Genomic DNA, 21,590 nt, shown 5'->3' on the forward strand with positions numbered 1-21,590 from the left:
ATTGTCTTTTAATGATAAGTATATGCTGGTCATGGTGTATGTATCATGAAGTTAAATCAATTAAGACCTTCACAATAAACCCACATGCGTGCATAGATGTATATATATAGCATGCTCGTCACAAAAAAAAATTCAGCAACAACTTTTAAAGTGTTAAATAAATAAAGTATTCTTCAGGTGTGTGCAAACCAGAGCTATTGAAAAACGAAACCTGATCAATAAATTGTACCTGAGCGATCCGATAAAGTTGCATGCGGATCGTGTGTCCCACAGAATCTGCAGACATTTATGGCCACGATCCGTACCAATACCCTCGATAACTTGGCCATCCATGTGGTCCACCTCTGTTTAGGAATGGTGAGGCTTCATTTAACACCAAATGAGTTAGCTTACCCCATCAGAATGGTTCAAGGGTGGATGAGTAAGTCTGCCATTGCTTCTCAGTACGATGCTCATTGCAGTGTTATTTCTAGGGCACTGAACCGGTACTATCAGACTGGACAGTTCACAGAAAGAACTCGTTCAGATTCACTCAAAGTTTACAACAAGAGTTCCATTTACGATGAGCGAAATGGGGAGCAGGGAGGGGTGTGTGCATGTTAACTTCCCGATGCTCACAATGTATGGTGCCTGGATGTTTTAGTTGTACTTATTAAAAAAGAGCTTGGATTTGTTTATAACAGGAGCTTCAGCCTGTGTTCAAAAAACCAGGTTTCCTTTTTTTTTTATTCAAAGTGCCCCTACATTTTCCCCAAAATCTCACCACTGGATTCATATCTTTGCGAGGATCCCCTTGTCAGAAGGAACCACTTTTGAACAACACAATCTTTCCAGGATAACATGCAAAGAGCATTCATCCATATAATTTCAATCCAGCCATTTTGGAACTGGCTTCATGACAGCTTTGTTATGATGTCCAGAGGAGCACTGCTTCACATTCCTCGAATACAGCATTATTAACAGCCATCCACACAATCAGCAATACAACATCACAACTGGAGGGTGACAAAGCACCTTGTTCTTTTCAACGATGAGTCTACATTATGATTAAACTTCAAAGATAGATGTGCTAGAGTTTGGAGATGAGGTGGGGAGTGAATCCACTGATTTGGGGTGACAGCCTGATGACATGGGTTGACTGAATAACTGATATTGTTATCATTCAGCCAGATGCTATAATTGGTGTCAGATCCAGGGATAAGATCATTACACCTCTGGCCCAACAGTGAGGTCCTAACTTTATATTTATGGATGATATTGCCAGTTCACACTGTGCACGTGTTCTCACCAAACACCTCAGGATTACGTTGCTTGCATGGATTGGCCTGCATGATCTCTGGACTTCAGTTTCTATGTGGTTGGAACTTCATAATGAGCCGTGTTTGTGCTTCTTTAGATCCTTCTTTGTCATTCTCGTTGCTCCAATTATCTCTGGTGCAATTGCTACGTTCTTCAGCTTCCAGGATATTTTGATTTCATTTTTTATTTCTGTGATGTTTCGTCCAAAATCACTGGGTAATGACACTTCAATTAGCCATTCCATCTTTTCTTTTCTTTTTCAACCAAAGTACTATCTCTGGTCGCAATGCCTTTTTTTTTTTTCAATATTCACGCTCGATGGGATCATCAGGTTGTACGTGAGTGTTTTGTCCTTTTTTTCAATTGTTCCTTTTGGTTCATATTTCCATGAGTTTTCCAAAACTGGGATGTTGAAATGTTTGCAGATGCGCCAGTGGATTACTCTCCATACCTTGTTGTGACTTTGGGTGGACAGTTGTTCTGACTTGAGTGTTTTTTTACATCCCGATAGGAGGTGGCTCATGCTTTCTGTTTCTACCTTGCAAAACCTACACCTGTCCAATTGATTCAGTCCTGCAATATTCGTAAAGTCATTGGTATAGTGTCCTTGGTCTTGGGCATTTATTATGTTTTGTTCTCCATCCCGTTTGAGTTGATCTCTTCTTAACCATTGCAATGAGCTTCATTTGTGTACGCCCAATCAGTCCAACTCTTCTTTTGTTTTTTTCATATCTCCCTGCTCATTTATCACTCTCCCACTAGTCAATGTATATTTGTTGATATTTCGCTTTAATATGGATACAAACAAATACGACATAATAGTGACCGAAGCTTTTCGTGCTGCACTCTTCGGAGTAAAAATCTCAGCAAGTGAAGGAGGAAGTGAAGACGCGTGCTTTATACGCAGGTCTCAATAAGGAAGACACTGATTGGTTCAACCAATCAGGGCAGTATACTCGGTGGGACTCCTACAGCTCCACGAGAAACAAAATTGCCTTGATCAATATCCTGGTTAACAGAGCACAGAGGATTTGTTCACCTTGTAATCTTCCAGCTGAAATTGACAAAATCATGAATATACTCGGTGAGAATGGTTATCCTGAGCATATAGTTAAGAGATACACACACAAGTTTCTAAACACGACAAAAGATCGGAAGATTGGGCCGGACAAATGTCCAGTCTATATCAGGATGCCCTGGAAAGGGCAATCATCACGAAGGTTTGAAGTACAAATCAATCATATTGTGTCCAACACGTTTCTGGCTGTGCAACCCCGAGTAATCTTTACCTCTTGCCGTTTGCTGACGTCGGTCAACGAGGATGTGCTACCCACCCCACAAACCAGCAATGTTATTTATGAGTTTAAGTGTCGATGTGAAGCTCGGTACGTGGGCCGCACAACACTAAGATTGGCTGATCGGATCAAACAACACGTCCCCTTGGCGATTCGAAGAAAGATTGTGAGGGTTAGAACACAACCAGTGCGAGCATGTAGAAATATCCAGCAACCACCGGCCACTATACCTGCTTCATCTGCCATTGCACAGCACCTGGGTGCCAACCTTATCTGTGCAGACCAGTACAATGCAGATATGTTCAGGATATTGAGCCGAGGTCGGAGCTCGTTTCATTTACGTATGTTGGAAGCCACCTTCATCCTTACCAACAATCCAATACTATGTATGTCGTCAAAAGGAATTTGTACGATCTCTGTGTCTCTTTCAGCATGGAAAGATCAAGGGAAGTACGGTAACAAATGGTGAATGGACCTTCGGGGAAACCCATCCCCCCTCTCTCCAGGATGTGGTTGCAAACGTCAATCATCGACGAACTCTGCTCCAGCCAATGGGAGCTCGAGGTGAAGATGATGAGCCGACCAATGGGCGTTCGGATTAACCGTGACGTCATTACGGTTGAACCAATCAGCGTCTACCTTATTGAGACCTGCGTATAAAGCACTCGCCTTCACTTCCTTCTTCATTTGCTGTGATTTTTACCCCGAAGAGTGCAGCACGAAAAGCTTCGGTCACTATTATTGTCGTGTTTGTTTGTATCCATATTAAAGTTCTGAAGTACCAAACATCTGCTTATATTTTACTTTATATATTTATTTATGTTGTCTTTTTTTCTCAATCATTGAGGCTGTATTTGTTGCTGTTTCGGTTTCATGTGCGACATGTTCCACTCACACTTGGGTTTGGAAATTTTTTGCAAGGTGGGTTAGGGATATCTTCTCTGGTTTGCTTTCTTCTTGTTTGCATATAAATTGAATTCAGTGGTCTGTTGAATTCTTTTTTACGTATTCAGCCAATCCTACAGTTGTCATTCTGTGCACATGACAGAGCTCCATCAGGCCACTACCTGATCCTCGTCTCGGCAGGTACATTCTCGTGATGCATTCATTTTTTTGCAGGAGATTTTATGGATAGTCAGGAGTTTCCTCGTTTTGATATCTAGTTTGTTGATTTCTGATTGATTGTGGGCAGTTTATTTTTCCCCAGCTGTGTTGGAGGAATACTAGTGCTGCTGGTTGGTTAATCGCTTTGATTTTGTTTCTCTCGGTTAGATATGTTTTCAGGATCGGCCTCGTTCTATGTACGCTTTCTTTGGTAATTGTTTTGTGCATTTGTTTGTGATTTATTTGGTGGCCATCTTGTACTCAGAGGTATTTGTATGATGCTTCGTTTTCCAGCTCCTGTTTTGCTGTATTTCGGTCGATTTCGATGTTGTCCATTTTTGTTGCTTTATCTTGTACGAATGTACGCTTGGCACATTTAACGAGCTCAAATTCCATTTTATTGTGTCGGAGTACCGTTTCACTAATTTTACTTCTGCTAATCTTTTGTCATTTGGGGCAAAGTTTTTTTTTTTTTTTTTTTTTTAATATCATCCGTGTATAGTGGATATCACGTTCATGTCACCTTCCTTATCTCTTTAGATGTTCTTCTGTTGGAAGTTAGGATACATCGGTGTCCTTGCTCATTAACGAGGTTGGCCAGTGTCGAGGCAAGACTTGAGGGTGCAAAAGGGTGTGCGTGCGTGCGTGTGTGCGTGCACGCACATCTGTATGGATACATCTGTTTAGTCACAAAGAAAGTTTATTCATGTTGGCCTATTGAGCACGTTGATCTGAGGACGTAGCCCATGATGCTTTGACTCAACAGACATTGTAATACATGTTAAAGTAAGCCAGTATCAGCTCATGTACATTTTCTACCTGCTGCACGTACAAGCTCCTTAATGAGCCTTAAAATCTGTTGGAAAAAATTCCATGAGCTTAACTGAGTGGTATATTTTATGGTCTGTCTCACGAACACAATTGCATTATGGAGTCGACTTTCGTTTAACTGATGCAATGATAACATTTGAAACAGATTAATGAAGAGAAATATCCCCGACACACAGCTCTTTCACTCCCAATTCACTGATCTGACGTTTCTTTCATGCCTTGGGGTATAACTGCTTTGAGTTGCACCGTTACACTGTTACACAAATCTCTTATATTGGTTCTTTCTCTTCGATTGGACATATTGCATGTTATTCATCATATGACGCTGATACACATCGAAATTAACCTGCAATGCAACACGGTAAGTAATGTATGCATTGCAGACGCGGTGCTGCTAATTGCTGCAATTTATATCTTCCTCGGTGGATTTCAGAGGTGCTGCATTTCAGGTCACATGACAGCATGACAACAACAACAACAATACGAGCTGGTATTTGTGCTGCTGGTCATCATTATGCATCTGCAGTGTTGTAAAGAAAACAACTCTACCTTTATAATAATGTTATGTCATCATTTGGCTGGCAGCATGGCCTTGATGTATGTGCGCATGCCTCGAATGTGTCTCGTTTGGGTTCGAATCCTGGCTCAGCTATAAACTGTGATGCTGGTGTTTCCAAGGCAGAGTGATTCATCGATGCGTGTTTGTTCATCAATCTTGGATGGACGTTAAACTAGGTGCCCCGTCTGTGGGCATTAGTTGGTGGATGTTAAAGATCCCGTGGTGTCCTTTGCGAAGAGTCGGTGAGCTATTGCCAACACCATGGACAAATTACAAAATTCTGCTCAAACCTATAGGAGGAATTGCATCAATGGCACAGCCATGCTCCCATCAATGATACAACTATTAACCAAAAGCTGAATATGAAATGAATGAATTGAATGTGGGACAGATAGAATAGTGGCTCACATAGTACATTGAATTGTAATTTTTTTTTGTTGTTTTGCTGGGCAGTCACCCTTCATTCCTGAATGTTGTGTGAGTTAACCTACTACTACTACTATGACGACAACTGCTACCACTACTACTACTATTAGTAGTGTGGCATATGGTTAGTGGATTTTTATGGTTAGGGTTAGGGTTAGGGTGGTTAGGGTGCCAGCACCAATGCAAACCAACAACAACAACTATTACATCTTCAAGTGTCCCATTAAATTCCCACCTCCTTGTGTTGGCCAGAGAAAGTCCCCCCCCTCCCACCCCCATCTCCAAGTCTTTCACGAACTGTGTGGTAAGGCCTGACCATGGACTGACGATTGCCTACTCTTCGTGAAGGACATCGTGGGATCTTTAACGTCCACCGACAAATGCTGGGAGACAGGACAACCGATTTAACGTCCATCCAAAGGACGGCCCACCTTGTGATTAATTAAACCAAAATGAGTCTGCTCGGAGGTAAATGTGCCATTTCTGCACCATCCTGTCTGAATATAACTAAATCTACACAACATCTGTTTTTAGCTCTAAAATGAAACAATTTCAAGAAGTGTCTGAAAAAACACATGCTTTTCTATCCATCCATTGGGACCATACTCAATACAGAGCATTGGCACTGCCAAAGCAGTCTTCTCCTGGCCTATTGGGCACAATCCTGGACGGGTCACCACTCTGACACAGGACACTCGAATGGCTCAATCATCCCAGCAAGCTGGTACTCATTTTGCCATTCTCAGAAGGATGACAGGCTGAGTCAACCCCAACTTGTATTAGTTCAACAGCCAAGTGGGATTTGAACTGAGGATACTAGGATGCCAAGCCTGTCACCCTAACCATTAAGCCAACACCAGGCACATATTTTTCATTGACATCAAAAGCATCCCTCACTCCTTTATGGAAATTTCTGGCAATTTAGTCAACCCATTATTGATTGAGGAGCATATCACTGCATGGAAAATTGTGTATCTGCCTCTGGAGCTGCAAGGTATCGAAGTAAAGCTTTTTGACAGATGTGACACGGATGTTATTTGCCATTGTGACATTTTAAGCTCTGTCCATGAAGCATGCAAGTTTGCAGCGATGGTTAAACCCAAGTTGCCATTTTGCCCTGACCCAAACCCTCCTGACAGCAATAAGTTGCCGTCGCGGTGCCGGCCCTTCCCTGGATGCCACCGAATGCCTAGTTCACGCGGGACCCATGCCACCGTTAACACAGACCTGCTGTGTCGCCTGTCGCCATGACTGTACGTTCACGGCCTGGTCACGCTTCTCCTCATGCTCAGGGGGATGTGGCATGATGCGCAGCCGCCGACGTTCACTGATCGGTGAGACATCCCCAATGCAAACTTTGGTTAGAATGCTTTTGCTGCTTTAGTCGTATAATTTAGTTGAAAATTATACCCGAGGATGTTTTCAACAAGCCTTGTGATCAATTATTTTTTTTTTTATTGAGTAATGCTTCACCTTTGAAATGCTTCTTTTACCACTCCTTCAAACTGAAAATGATCCTTTCATAACCTTCCTGAAGTTTCTTCATCATTCTTTGTGACTGTTTTCCGCATGTCATTTTGACGTATATGAGATTATTTGATACTTTTGTTTCCTTGCTGTCAGATTAACATATGATGCATGCCTGTGCTATGACATCTATTTTTCTCAGGTTCAATTATGACTTTTATTTCAGTATATCAAAATATTTAAATCTAATATAAATTGCTTTGTTGAAAGACGTTCTTTTCAACCAATTTTACCTTTAAAAATGGAAATCTCTGCATTTATGATTCCATAAAGTGAATGTGCCAGGTGTTCGACTGTTTTCAAGTGAACTTGTACCTTCATATATGAGCACTTATAGATGCCTTTATATGTCTAGCTTTGTCTGACTGTGGAGCATTAATTGCCTCGGATTGGCTTTCTTTTTTTTCCTGATGCCTGGCAGGATAGCCTAGAGGTGTACACACTTATCTCTGAGCTGTCTTGCCTGGGTTCAAGTTCTGACCCAGCTATAAACTGTCATCCTGGTGTTTCACATGCAGGTTGATTCATCAATATTTGTGCCATCCCTCTTGTGTTCCGCCTGCCAGATTTCGTCGGTGGACGTTAAATGTCCATGAGAGTAGGCAATATCCTTCATGAGAGTAGGCGAGCGATCCCCAGCACCATGAACAAATTACAAATTCCTGCTCACTCAGTCGAGTATCCTGAGTCGGGGCGGTGGCCCAGGGCCGGATTTACGGGCTGGCAAACCAGGCAACAGCCTGGGGTGGTAGGCTCGGGGGGCACTGGCTGCCTGGCTCTGGGTTGCAACTGCCACAAAACAATAACAAGGAATAACAATGAAATTTGACACGGGAGGAGTTCATTTGGCCCATCATGCCTGCTCGTCACCAACAACAAATTCAATAAACCAATCAAAGCTAACTACTTAATTTAATTGGGGGTATGGAGAGACGAGTGAATGACAAAAGTGTGGAAGGCTTAGAGATATCACCAGGGTGTTAAAAATTAGATTAAAAAAAAACAACCAACCTACAGTACAAATCTTGCCAATATCGCTGTACCCCGCTATCTCCAATGCTTCGAGGGAGCTATCTAATTCCAATTTGACCGTATCTACTGTTTCTGCTGCCACTACCTCTCCACAGAGACCATTCCAAGCATCCTGACTACTATCTAAGTGAAAGACCCCTGCCTCACTAATACCTTAACTCTCCTCTCCTTTGCTCTCAGGCTATTGTCCCTGGTTATATCAATGTCTATTTTCTGAAGAACTCTTCTCCCCTTATTTTGTCTATACCCTTCATTATCTTAAATGTCTCCATTATATCCCCTCATAAATGCCTCCTTTCCAATGTTTAAAGTTCTGTCTTCTACAGCGGCTCCTCATAGCTTAGTCCAGCTTGGCCCGGAATCAATCTAGTAGCTCGATGCTGTATCCTCTCTATGGCAGCTATCTCATCCTCAGATGTATTGACCAAAACTACACTCCCAATTTCCGAGCTGTATCTTGGTACCAGCAGGGACTTTCGGAATAAAAATCTGCATCAATAATGTGAATAGAAAGTATGTAGGTTGACCTAATTTTGACCTTGACCTATTTCTAGGTCATGACCTAATTATATACATTTTTCGCCATAACTCGACGAAGCTTTGTCTGATCGGAACAAAATTACCCTCACTAGATAGCTTAGAAGAAGAATTTACATCATGCCCCTCTAGGTTAAAGGTTGAGATCTTACACCCCCAGGAGTACTAAACGACCATTTTGGATTTTCTTCCTTTTTTATGCCAATGTGTTTGAGGACTTTCGGAATGAAATTTTGCTTCAATAATGGTAATACAAAGTATGCAGAGTTGACATCATTTGTTTTGGCCTTGAACTAATTTTAAGGCCACGACCCAATTATAGACATTTTAACATTTTTCACCAAAATTATACGAAGGTTTGTCTGATCAGAACGAAGTTGTACTCACTAGATAGCCGAGAGCAAGCCGCATTTAAGATTAATTTACATCATACCCCTCCGAGTTAAAGGTCAATGTCAAATGGTGATCTAAAGAAAAACATTGCATTTGTCTTCGCTTAATTTTGCCAATGTGGAATGTCAAAAACAGATTGGTTTTCCAAGATGTTCTTGCATAATAATAGTGGACCTGCACTGAAGTTGTTCAACTGATATTTGATTTGTGTGATTGACCTACTTTTTATGGATTGTGACCTAATTAACAAAAAAACACTTCTTCTTTTTTTTATCATAACATGACTTTTATCATGACATAACTTATGACATAACTTTTATCATAACACATTATATCATAACTAGTGATCATAACTTGAATAATCTTCCTCTGATTTTCAATATGTTGTGGTTTTTTTTGGATGGATTGGAAACATATTTTCTGAATTCACACGACCGGTCAAAAGTTTTAGAACACCCCCATTTTTCCAGTTATTACTGAACTTGAAGCAGTTCAAGTCCAGTGAATAACCTGAAATGGTACAAAGCTAAGTGGTAAACTGCCAGAGGTTAAAAAACAAAAAGTTTAGGTGACCAAAAACTGAAAAATAATGTAAATTTCAGAGTTGTTAAAAAAAGGCTCTTTTCATGGAACAAATAATGGGTTAGCAACTGCAGCTGTTCTGCAGCAATGGAAGTAAATTAAGCCTTGAAAGTTGATGCAAACAATTCCAACAGGTGTCCCAACTTTTGTTGATTAGTTTCAAACCTTATGTCTGTATAAAAGCAGTGTTGGAACAGACTGTGTTGCTGCACCCTCGGAAGCATTATTTGGACATTATTGCACTGCAGGAAGTAGTATATTGCTATCATAATGGTGAGAAAAAGACAATCAACAAAGGAAGACAGACAGAACATTATAACACTTAAAAGTGTCGGTCTTTCCTTCAGAGAAATTGCAAAGAAGCCAAGGTGTCAGTGAGTACAGTTTCCTACACCATTAAAGGAACTTGGAAACTGGAGGAAACTCTGACAGGGAGAGGTCTGGTAGACCCAAAGCCAGAACACAATCAGAAGACAAGTTTCTGAGAGTCAACATCTTGCGTGATAGGTGGCTCACAGGACAGCAGCTTCAAGCACAGCTTAACACTGGTCGAAGTAAGGAAGTCTTCGTTTCAACTGTGAAGAGAAGACTTCGAGCCTGGGTATGAAGCCTGGTGTTGGCATAATGGTTAAGGTGGCTGGCTTAATATATCAATGTCTTGAATTTGAGCCTCTGTCAGCCGTTGAATTAACACCCAGATAGGGTTGACTCATCCGGTCATCCTTCCGAGGTCGGCAAAATGAGTACCAGTGTATTGATAATGGAGGACACTGCATCAGCGGCACAGCCGTCCCCCCAGAAAATCATGCAGCAGCAGCCATAGGCTGCACACGATACCTTGCTTGCCAAGGGTAAGGCTCCCCCAATCGGGAGAGCCTTACCCTTGACAATGGCTTAGTGATTGCAGATATCTAGTTTGTCGTTACCCTCGCCGAAGAAGAGTATTGCATTTGGGTCTGTTTGTTTGTTTGTCTGTCGGCGCAGAAATTTTGGGTTTTTCTCCGCAACCGCTTGTCAGACTGAGACTAAATTTTCACCATTGGTGCGACTACTCATGTTGAATAATTTAATGATAATAATGATGTCACAGGTCACGGGGTGTGGCAGCCATGTTGGAAAAACGAAAAAACTTTGGACCTCTGTATCTTTGAAACTTGGCACATAGCAAATACTCCTCATAGGGAATGAGTGTGATTTTTTTTTTTTAATGATGTCATTGATGCCTTCATTATGACGTCATAATTGCATATGTAGAACACTACGTCTGATCAGTATGAACATTTTTGAGGGTCATCTTGGGATATAATGGTCCACAAAAGGTTTTTGATGACATCATCGGCCACGTGATTCAGCAGCCACATTGTTTTTTTTGTTTTTTTTTACAAACCTTCAAAAATCTCCTCTGAAATGGCTGAACTGGTCGTCACTGCCAGCAGTTATAAAGTGGTAGTTCTAATTATGTCTTACGTAACACACCAGTACACAAATGCCACGAAAAATACACCGCACACAACCGCACAAACTCCACACAACACACCACACAAAACAAGTCCTGGTGAGAGTCAGCAATCTTTGATTGCTATTTTTCTTGTTTTAAATTGCATTTGCCAATCTTATGCCTGATCTCTTAAAGTATATCGACATTTCTGAATCTGATCATCACACTCTGTGATATCCCCCTTGCCTCCAAACTTAAAATGTCATCTGCAAATTTGGGAAGTCTACTCTTCACCACACTGTCCAAATTATTTATATAAGTTATGAACAACAATGGTCCAGATACTGAACCCTCAGGTTCTCCACTACTTACATCTTCCCACTCACAGCCACTCTTTGCTTCATATCACAAAGCCGTGTTTCCAATACAGTTATCTACCCAACTAACAACCTCCTCTGTGGTATCTTATCAAATGCCTTCTGAAAGTCTAGATATACTACATCTACTGTACTTCTGTTATCCAGATTAGGTTAGGTATGGGAGGATGCAACGGAGCAATGCGTAGCTGTGTCCACTTTCCATTGTTACTCCAAGGGCCTCCATCTGGCCATCCCCCAGGCAGATGCCTGGCCCATCCCCATCTCTTTGAGATGCCGATCAACCTGCTGCAACCACGAGGTATGTGGTCATCCGGTTGACCTTCTCCACTCGTGAGGCTCCCTCACTGAGATAATCTGGTGAGCAGGATCAGCATCAGGAAATCGAGCCACATGTCCATATAGCCACAGCTGGTGCTCACAGACTATACAGAAAACAAATCTCATTTTTGAGTCTCTCTCAGCAATCGCTCATTGGACACAAAGTCTGGCCAGTGATCGTTTCCATTCCACTCGTGAGGATTGACACACAGACTGATAGACCACACCTGTGGCGATCTGTAGCTGATATACCAGGTCTCACTCCAGTCAATTGGCTTTGTGACGTCATGAACTTTCCCTCACCGAAGGACACGTCACCACCCTCCAGGATTCCGCCCGCAATGTCACTTCACTTCCGATCACGTGGCACGTCAAATAAATAAATAAATAAAAGAAATACTCGCTTTCGATTCCAACCAACCAGTTTTTCGTCACTTCCAACTTGCCATGTATGCCTAGCCAAGAAACTGCTTCGGCAGAAATGACACCCTGTATAGAGACCTTTGTACATGAGTTATTTGTGAATGATGGCATGATGATTGATACATTCGCACAGCCACCAAAAATTTCCCATATATATATATATATATATATATATATATATATATATATATATATATATATATATATATATATATATATATATATATATATATATATTTAGGGCGCTTTTAGCTACTATGGTAAAAATTCAAATTTGCAATAGAAGTTTGCAGAACCTTCCAAATGGTGAGGTTTCATGAAAAACTAAAATCTTCCAAGTTTTATTAAGATTAAATAATATTTAGGACTTGCGCAGGCACTTGACATCCTTCTCCATTAGTACAACATGGCAAAATTAAAATGAAAATCTCTTTTGATGAAAACAATTAAAAAAAATTATCCTGAAAAGTAAATAATATGCCTTTATAAAATCAAAGTTTCCTTTGAGGCCTTTGGGTATTTCCGTCGGTCATCCTCCATCACTTGAACAAGGTACTGCACTTGAGCTTCATCTCTTGTTCGACCAGCTTTCGTGAAATCTTGGATGAGGGCGACGCCTCTTTCGGCCGCATCATTCACGACGTTCAAAGAGTCAACCCTCTGCTTTGCTTTGACGTAGGATTCAAAGCTCTTCCAGTTTGATGGATCCTTTTCCTCGAGAAAGTCTTCTGGCAGCTCGAGGAGCGTAAAGAGATTTTTAGTTTGGGAGGAGCAGAGGTCAGACAGCTTCTTTCCCTCTGGATTGGGAAGCCAGACTCGTCGAGATGGATCCTCTGAACCCTCCACGTCCTTCATGTTCATTACCATGGCGATCTTTTCTGACGAATCTAAGTTGTCATCAAAGAGTGCAAGGCCGACGTTAACTTCGCTCAGGTACCACAGATGGCGGCTCATTGTTTTGTATGCAGCATGATTCAAGGAATGGAGGGCTTGAAGGAGCTGGAGGTCATTCTTTGGCGCGGAAGCAGCATTTCGAGCGTCGAACCAGGCCCTGATATAGTGCTTAGCAACAAAAAGACAGACCTGCTTGATCCCGCTAAACAGGCGTTCTGTGCGACATGTACTGCGGGATGATGATGCGCGTTTAGTGAGAAAATCCGAGAACTGCCCTTGAAACATCCAGATCTTGAAGCAGTAAATTGCACGAGCCATCCAACGCGCTCGGTGAACGGCGCCAGGTGCCCTGAATGTTGGAACCTGATGTCCAGAAGGGACGCCTCCAAGGAAAATGATCGTCAGTTGGAGAAGTTCTTTGTGGTCGTCTCGGGGATGCTTCTGCTTCAGAAGCTCTTGGGCATGCTGAATGACAGAATTGGCCGATGGATGGATATCGGTGGCTGTGCTTGCATCATCAGCAGCAGTCAAGTACTGCATGAAATTAAAATGGAGCCAGCAGTCCCGGAAGGTTTGGAATAAGGTGATGTCTGGCCCTCGGGATGCTTCATCGACCGAAGAAGAGTAAATTGCTTCCAAAACAAGTTCTAAGACATGGTGCCGACACGCAAAATAAAGAAGTTGATGATCAAGGATGTTTTCAATACGAAAACAGACCCCACCCCGGATTCCAGTATTAACAGCTGTCGTGTCAAAACACATCCCTTTGACACGTCCAATCAGGTTCCACTCCTTAACTGTTGAAAAGATGACCGCGGCTGTTTCTTCCGCCTTGGAGTCTTTCAGCATCGGAATTGCCAGGATTTTTGACACACCATTCCCAGTGACCAGAATTGGCAGCCTGTCAACTTTGTCTCTTCCAGTTAGGTCTGGCATCAGCTTGGAATCCCAGTGGACTACCAGGGGTGTGTCAACCTTAAAGCTCTGCTTTATCACTTCAGCGCGTTGCTTCCGGTGCTTAACACGAGCGGCACGAATGGCACTTGGACTGAGAGAAAGTTTATTGATGTCTTGTCCCAATTGCTTGGCAAATGGAATTAGAACCCGACTTGCAGAACAATCGCTAAGGAGAGTTCTATCCAGGGCCTCAGTTACTTCAGATGTTAATCCAGTTGTCCCACGTTTTCTCTTCGGAGGCTGGGAATCACAGGTGGTTGGATTGATGGAAGAAGATGGTTGTCGACTTGGACTAGATTCAGTAGAGCTGGAGGAGGAGGAAGACTGGAGGTTGGCTGTTTCAGAAGTTGCGGCCATCTCCAAAAGCGCCTTCTGTTTCCTCTTTTTCTCTTCATCTTTACGTTTCATAATTTTCTCTGAAGTCCTGACAGTCTTGTAGTCAAGACTCCCGATCTTTCCTGGACGCCCCTTTTCACGCTGAGAAGCAAGAAACTCCTTGTCCTCATCGATTTTTATAAGATTCATAGCATCAGCGTGAGCTATGGCAAACAGCTCATCCAGGTCGGCCTTGAAATTGTCTTGTTTCTCCATGTTGGTAGCAGTCTTCCGATTGATGCTTTTCTTTAAACCCTGCCACGTTGTGTGTAATTTTCGCACATGGACTACCACATCAGGAAGGTGCTTAGTATGAATCCCCTCTGTGGACCAGATGTTCATTAGCTCTAGTGATGTTTGATTCCCACTTGCAGTTAGGGTCTCATTCATTTCCACATGAAGGAACATCAAAAAGCGGAGAACTTCGGCCTTAGAAGGAAGCTTCTGGCCAAGAAGTGTTGGATTAGGGGATCCAATCAGCCAAATGGCCTTTTTCGATCTAGTTCTGGAGGCCATTACCCCCAAAATATGCAGAAATTTCTGGTCTGAAAAAAAGAAAAAACATCATGGTTAAGTGGGAAATGTTACAGAGTGGTAAGTACACATTGAAAAGTTACAAGTTTTTGCCAACCTTGCGCGTTAATTCATGCACGCATGAAGAAAGGCTCTGCTCACTGCTGTGCAATTGCGCAACTTTCAACAAGAAAACTTTCCGTTTCCGAAATTTGGACTGAGTTGGGACTTCATTATTTTTCGATTTAGCAATTTATGAGCTGATTTTCATTTCTTCACATCAATATTTAATATCATTTTAATGCATTTAATTATACGAATATATTAATTAAACCCTCAAAACAGTAAATTCAGATGATATCAAAATAAACTTTTAATTGATCTGCGAAAAGGGGAAAAAAATCATTTTTGGCAGTTTTTGATGCCCTTTGTGCAACTTTGCATCGCTTGTGCAAGTTCAAGAACATGACTCAAGAAAAAAATATTTTAACACAATGATTTCTAGTAGGAACCTCACTGAATGGCGGGTTCTGCGCATTAAAAAAAAAATTTCATTTTTTAGAAGCACCCTAATATATATATATATATATATATATATATATATATATATATATATATATATATATATATATATATATATATATATATATCTCTATCTCTATCTCTTTTCCCATATTCTCATCCTTTTCTTGTTAAAAAATTTCTCGATTTGTCTTGGCACCTCACCACGTAAGTCGAGGATAAATAAATGGCCCCAAATGCCTCATGCATGTTCCACAAGTCCATAATGCTAAAATGATTTACAGCTTCTACGCTGTACTATTATGTCGGAGAGCTTGGACTGCGCATGTGCATTTGCCCAAATTTGCTGTGCAAAATTATTTTCACACGAAGAAGGTCAACATCATTGAATAATTAAAACTTGCAATTCTTAATGAAATGAAGACAAAAAGATTGAAAATGGCTACTTTCAGCGAGCAAAGGGAGTACTGTGACATACGAAACATACGTCACATGGAACAGCCTTTTGTCTGTCGTTAAATTGTGTTTAATCAGACTTTTTCCACCTTTATTTACACATCATAACCCACAACTTCCAAGTGAAAAAGAAATTCTCCAAATTTCAGAATATTAATTAAAAACTACAAAACTAGAACATCTTGGTTAGTTAAGTGTCCACCCCCCTTATAATAGTAATTGTAAGTTAGCTCAAGTGTAACCAATCACCTTCAAAATCACACACCAAGTTAAGTGGTCTCCACCTGTGTTAAGTTGTAGTGATTCTGATTAATGCAGAGTAAAATCAACTGTTCTTGTAGGTTTCCTCTGCTAGGTAGTGCGTTTCACAGCAAAGACTCAACCATGAGAACCAAGGAGCTTTAAAAAGACCTCCGGGATAAAGTTGTGGAAAGGCACAGATCAGGGGATGGGGATAAAAATAATTCAAAGGCCTTGTTGAATATCCCTTGAACCACAGTCAAGACAATCATTTAGAAATAGAAGGTATATGGTATCACTAGGGCCCTGCCTAGATCAGGCTGGCCCTGCCTAGATCAGGCTGTCCCTGCAAACTGGATGACCAAATAAGGAGGAAACTGATCAGAGAGGCGACCAAGAGGCCAATGGCAAGTTTGAAAGAGCAACATGTCTTTATGGCAAAGACTAGACACTGTGTACATGTGACAACAATATCCCAAGAACTCCACAAGTCTCGCCTGTACAGTAAGGGGCAAGAAGGAAGCCATTACTCAAAAAAGCCCACCTTGAGTCCCATTTGAGGTTTGAAAAAAAAAACACTGGAGATTCTGAAGCCATGTGATAAAACGTTTTGTGGTCTGATGAAACCAGGATGGAACTTTTGGTCTAAATGCAAAACGTTACATTTGGCGCAAACCCAACACTGCACATCACACAAAAATCACCATCCCGACCATAAAGCAAGGTCGTGGCAGCATCATGTTACAGAAGCAAAATACAGAAAAATCCAAGAGGAAAACCTGCTGCTCGCTGCAAAAAAGCTGAAATTTGGGCTGAGGTTTACCTTTCCGCATGACAACGACCCAAAGCACACATCCAAAGCTCCACTGGAGTGGCAAAGTAACAAAAAGATAAATATCCTTGTGTGTCCCAGTCAGAGCCCGACCTAAATCCAATCGAAAATATGGCATGACCTGAAGATTGCTGTCCATCAACACCCCCATGCAACTTGACTGAGCTTTAACAGTTTTGTTCAGAAGAATGAGCAATTGTTGCCCAATCAAAGTGTGCAAAGTAGGTGGAGACCTATCCCAACAGACTCACAGCTGTAATTGCTATCAAAGGTGCTTCCACCAAGTATAACTCAGAGGGGTGGACATTTATCCAACCAAGATATTCCAGTTTTATATTTTTTATTAATTTTGTGAAATTTGTAGAATTTGTTTTCCACTTGGAAGTTGTGGGTTACAATGTGTCAATAAGTGTGGAAAAATGGTCTGATTTCATGTAATTTAATTCCAGGCTATAAGGCAACAAAAGGTGAACATTTTGAAAGGGGGTGCGGTCTTTCTCTCGGCACTGTACATCACTTTGCTTATTTTTGATCAGACACCCGACTTTCTGTCTTCTTCTTCTTCTTAAAAATAAATAAATTGAATGATCTTGCTCCACACCATATTCCTATGTCAGCGTCCATTTTACATGTGCAAACAAATTCTTATTATAACAGCCTGAACACTGACCTTTGACAAATATTCTGATGTGAAAAAAACAAGAAAATTAATCACTTTCAACCATACCTTAATTTGGCAAACAATTTAATCTCTGACAAGTCTGGAGATGGCGATGGTTCACGAGCAATGTACACGGTTCGCCTTTTTTATTTGTTGACCTTCGAGGGGACGCCATGGGCAAACTGGCGGGAATCGGCAAAAACGTAAATGATGGAAGTTGTAATACTCGAAGAGCACTCCTTGCATACCAACTTTCATTCCAAACAGTTGAAAACCCGAGGAGCTCGATGCCCAATTTATTGATTTTTTTGACATTTTCTAAGATCGTGACCTTGTGACCTTGACCTTGGGACGAAAATGAAAAATCGAGCTCCGTGGGGCTATGCAGGTGCCATTGGGCTAACCAAATACCGAAACCCCTGCCAGATTCGACAAACCCCCTCGGAGAAGATGCAAATTGAAATCGGCTACCCCCTAAAAACACATGTTTTTTGGGCGTGGCTCCGCCCATAATGGGCGCACCACGCGCATTCTCAGGAAAACACAACTAGATCATGATATAAACCTCCCACCCAAATTTTATCAGGATCGGATCAAAACCCACGGAGCTATGCTCGGGACAGACAGACAGACACACACACACACACCCATAATGAATATAGTGGTCACTTACTGACTCGTGAACCAAAAGGGCATGTCCACATCAATATTGAGTGCATACCTCTGCCAGGATGAACAGTTTACGTTTTGTATCGCACTGATAGGCCGGATCCGCATTTGTACGTTAACCAAAATCTAATAAACTTGTTCTTTCCACCTAACCAACTCACCACCAGCAAGTTTTGTCATAATCCGTCTACAACGTTTTTCGACATCATGTTATATATTGTTTTTGGCCCTATCTCTCAATGATGAAGAATCACTTTAAAAATTAAAAAAAATGATAGTGTACGTATCCAGATCTTCACCGAAATCTAATCAATTCGTCCTTGTCACACATCTGTGCCCACCAAGATTCTTTCAAATCCGTACATTACTTTTTGAAATATCATGCTACATATCGTTTTGGGCCCAATCCCTCAATGTTGAAGAATCACTTCAAAAAAACAAAAAAAATCAAGCATCTAGATCCAGATCTAGACCTTCATCAAAATCTAATCAATTAGTCCTCGTCACACACCCAACCTGTCCTGCAATTTTCTCCAAATCCATCCATAATTTTTTGAGATATCCTGCTTGCAGACAAAAAGACAAACAGACAGACAGGCGTGAAAACATAACCTCCGACAAAACAGGATCAGTAATATGTCAACATAAAAATACCTAGTGCTTATCAACAACGAATCGGATTCACTATTTACTCTTTGCCATTTCATCGGTCCCTCGCTAATTTATCATATAATGTTGAGAGTTCGCTTCTTTATCCATCTTGTCCACCCCATGCATCCTCTCCTGTCCCCCATTCCTCCCCACACCCATTGATTGTCCGCTCCCCCTCTGTCTTGGCCTTCGGCTCTGCTGTTGTTCTCTCTCTCTCTCTCTCTCTCTCTCTCTCTCTCTCTCTCTCTCTCTCTCTCTCTCTCTCTCTCTCTCTCTCTCTCTCTCTCTCTCTCTCTCTCTCTCTCTCTCTCTCTCTCTCTCTCTCTCTCTCTCTCTCTCTCTCTCTCTCTCTCTCTCTCTCTCTCTCTCTCTCTCTCTCTCTCTCTCTCTCTCACTGTCTCTCACTGTCTCTCACTGTCTCTCACTGTCTCTCACTGTCTCTCACTGTCTCTCACTGTCTCTCACTGTCTCTCACTGTCTCTCACTGTCTCTCACTGTCTCTCACTGTCTCTCACTGTCTCTCACTGTCTCTCACTGTCTCTCACTGTCTCTCACTGTCTCTCACTGTCTCTCACTGTCTCTCACTGTCTCTCACTGTCTCTCACTGTCTCTCACTGTCTCTCACTGTCTCTCACTGTCTCTCACTGTCTCTCACTGTCTCTCACTGTCTCTCACTGTCTCTCACTGTCTCTCACTGTCTCTCACTGTCTCTCACTGTCTCTCACTGTCTCTCACTGTCTCTCACTGTCTCTCACTGTCTCTCACTGTCTCTCACTGTCTCTCACTGTCTCTCACTGTCTCTCACTGTCTCTCACTGTCTCTCACTGTCTCTCACTGTCTCTCACTGTCTCTCACTGTCTCTCACTGTCTCTCACTGTCTCTCACTGTCTCTCACTGTCTCTCACTGTCTCTCACTGTCTCTCACTGTCTCTCACTGTCTCTCACTGTCTCTCACTGTCTCTCACTGTCTCTCACTGTCTCTCACTCTCTCTCACTCTCTCTCACTCTCTCTCACTCTCTCTCACTCTCTCTCACTCTCTCTCACTGTCTCTCACTGTCTCTCACTGTCTCTCACTGTCTCTCACTGTCTCTCACTCTCACTCTCTCTCACTGTTTCGCTGTGTGTCTCTCACTCTCTCTCTCACTCTCTCTCTCTCTCTCTCTCTCTCTCTCTCTCTCTCTCTCTCCCTCTCTCTCTCTCTCACTCTCTCTCTCTCTCTCACTCTCTCTCTCTCTCTCTCTCTCTTTCTCTCTTTCTCTCTTTCTCTCTTTCTCTCTTTCTCTCTTTCTCTCTTTCTCTCTTTCTCTCTTTCTCTCTTTCTCTCTTTCTCTCTTTCTCTCTTTCTCTCTTTCTCTCTTTCTCTCTTTCTCTCTTTCTCTCTTTCTCTCTTTCTCTCTTTCTCTCTTTCTCTCTTTCTCTCTTTCTCTCTTTCTCTCTTTCTCTCTTTCTCTCTTTCTCTCTTTCTCTCTTTCTCTCTTTCTCTCTTTCTCTCTTTCTCTCTTTCTCTCTTTCTCTCTTTCTCTCTTTCTCTCTTTCTCTCTTTCTCTCTTTCTCTCTTTCTCTCTTTCTCTCTTTCTCTCTTTCTCTCTTTCTCTCTTTCTCTCTTTCTCTCTTTCTCTCTTTCTCTCTTTCTCTCTTTCTCTTTTTTTCTATCCTTTTACGTCCTGATCCGTTCACTGTACTAGTACTAGCTCTTCCATGAGCCTCGACTATGTATACAAAAAAATTGCAAAAATACGCTCCCATATCTGAGCAATTCCTATGAAACATCCATAAAGCAGAAGAAAAAAAAAAAGTCACTATCATTTGTGCCAGTAGGGCCATTTTATTGTTTAATATCGAAATGGATTAAATTCCCAAAAGATTCCATCATTACACAGTTGGACTTTGCCGTCCTAACAGTTCATCACGGCGAGAAGATTTTCAAAACGGAGATCAGCAGAGACTCTGTCCCAAATGATTGATTATCGCCTTGTTCACAAACTTGTCCTCCCAGTCAGCTGGATGACGTCAGTATCCGCAGCACATTGCTCACTGTGCTATCACCGGCTGCCATGTGTTCATCTGATGTTATCGCAAAGGATTCTTTAAAGAACCATTTCCAAAGCATTGCCTAAACGAGCAATGTCCATGGAGATAAAGGCTGCACAGTAATTCTTATCCCCAAGCATTCTCACTGGGGACTTGTGTGTTGTAATGGTTGATGTGAGAGATTAAATTGTTGCCCTCACTACCCCCCCCTCCCCCACCACACTCCTCCACCACCCTTTTCCATTTGGAGTCATCCAGTATTCCAATTGTTAAATGCTGCTTCTGTCAAATATGATAATTAGTTGTAACGCAATGAGACTCAAGTTATGCACTAGGATGTAGCATAATTATTAATGCACCGATGAAATCCAAGGCCAACTCCACTCTTGGATTTCTAAATTCCTCCACTCTCGTGGACAACGTGTGGCTCTCAACATAACCCTTTCGTAACCTCTCCCTGTCAAGGCTGGAGTACCCCAAGGCAGTGTTCTGGGCACCATATTATTCCTAATCTTCATCAATGATCTCACTGACTCTCTGGAAAATCCTCTTTATCTCTTTGTTGATGACTCCACTCTCTGCCATGACATCCCTCATCCTTCAGACAGGCAGGCGGCAGCCTCTTCCCTCTGTTCAGATCTTGA

At 41.9% G+C, this 21,590-nt stretch overlaps 1 protein-coding gene across 1 annotated transcript in view; it reads left to right on the forward strand.

Moving 5' to 3' along the window:
• The window catches only part of LOC147029798 (thrombospondin type-1 domain-containing protein 7A-like), an 879,531-nt gene that overhangs the window by 812,593 nt on the left and 45,348 nt on the right, over window positions 1-21,590 (forward strand). Inside the window, exon 15 of the mRNA XM_085872138.1 lies at window positions 6,654-6,848. Coding sequence (XP_085728264.1) covers window positions 6,654-6,848 — 195 coding nt within the window. The remainder of the gene's footprint in view (window positions 1-6,653; window positions 6,849-21,590) is intronic.

Source organism: Eptatretus burgeri, chromosome 3 (genome assembly GCF_056783735.1).
Source record: "Eptatretus burgeri isolate ZD-2024b chromosome 3, Ebu_testis_v1, whole genome shotgun sequence".
NCBI classification, from domain to species: Eukaryota; Metazoa; Chordata; class Myxini; order Myxiniformes; family Myxinidae; genus Eptatretus; species Eptatretus burgeri.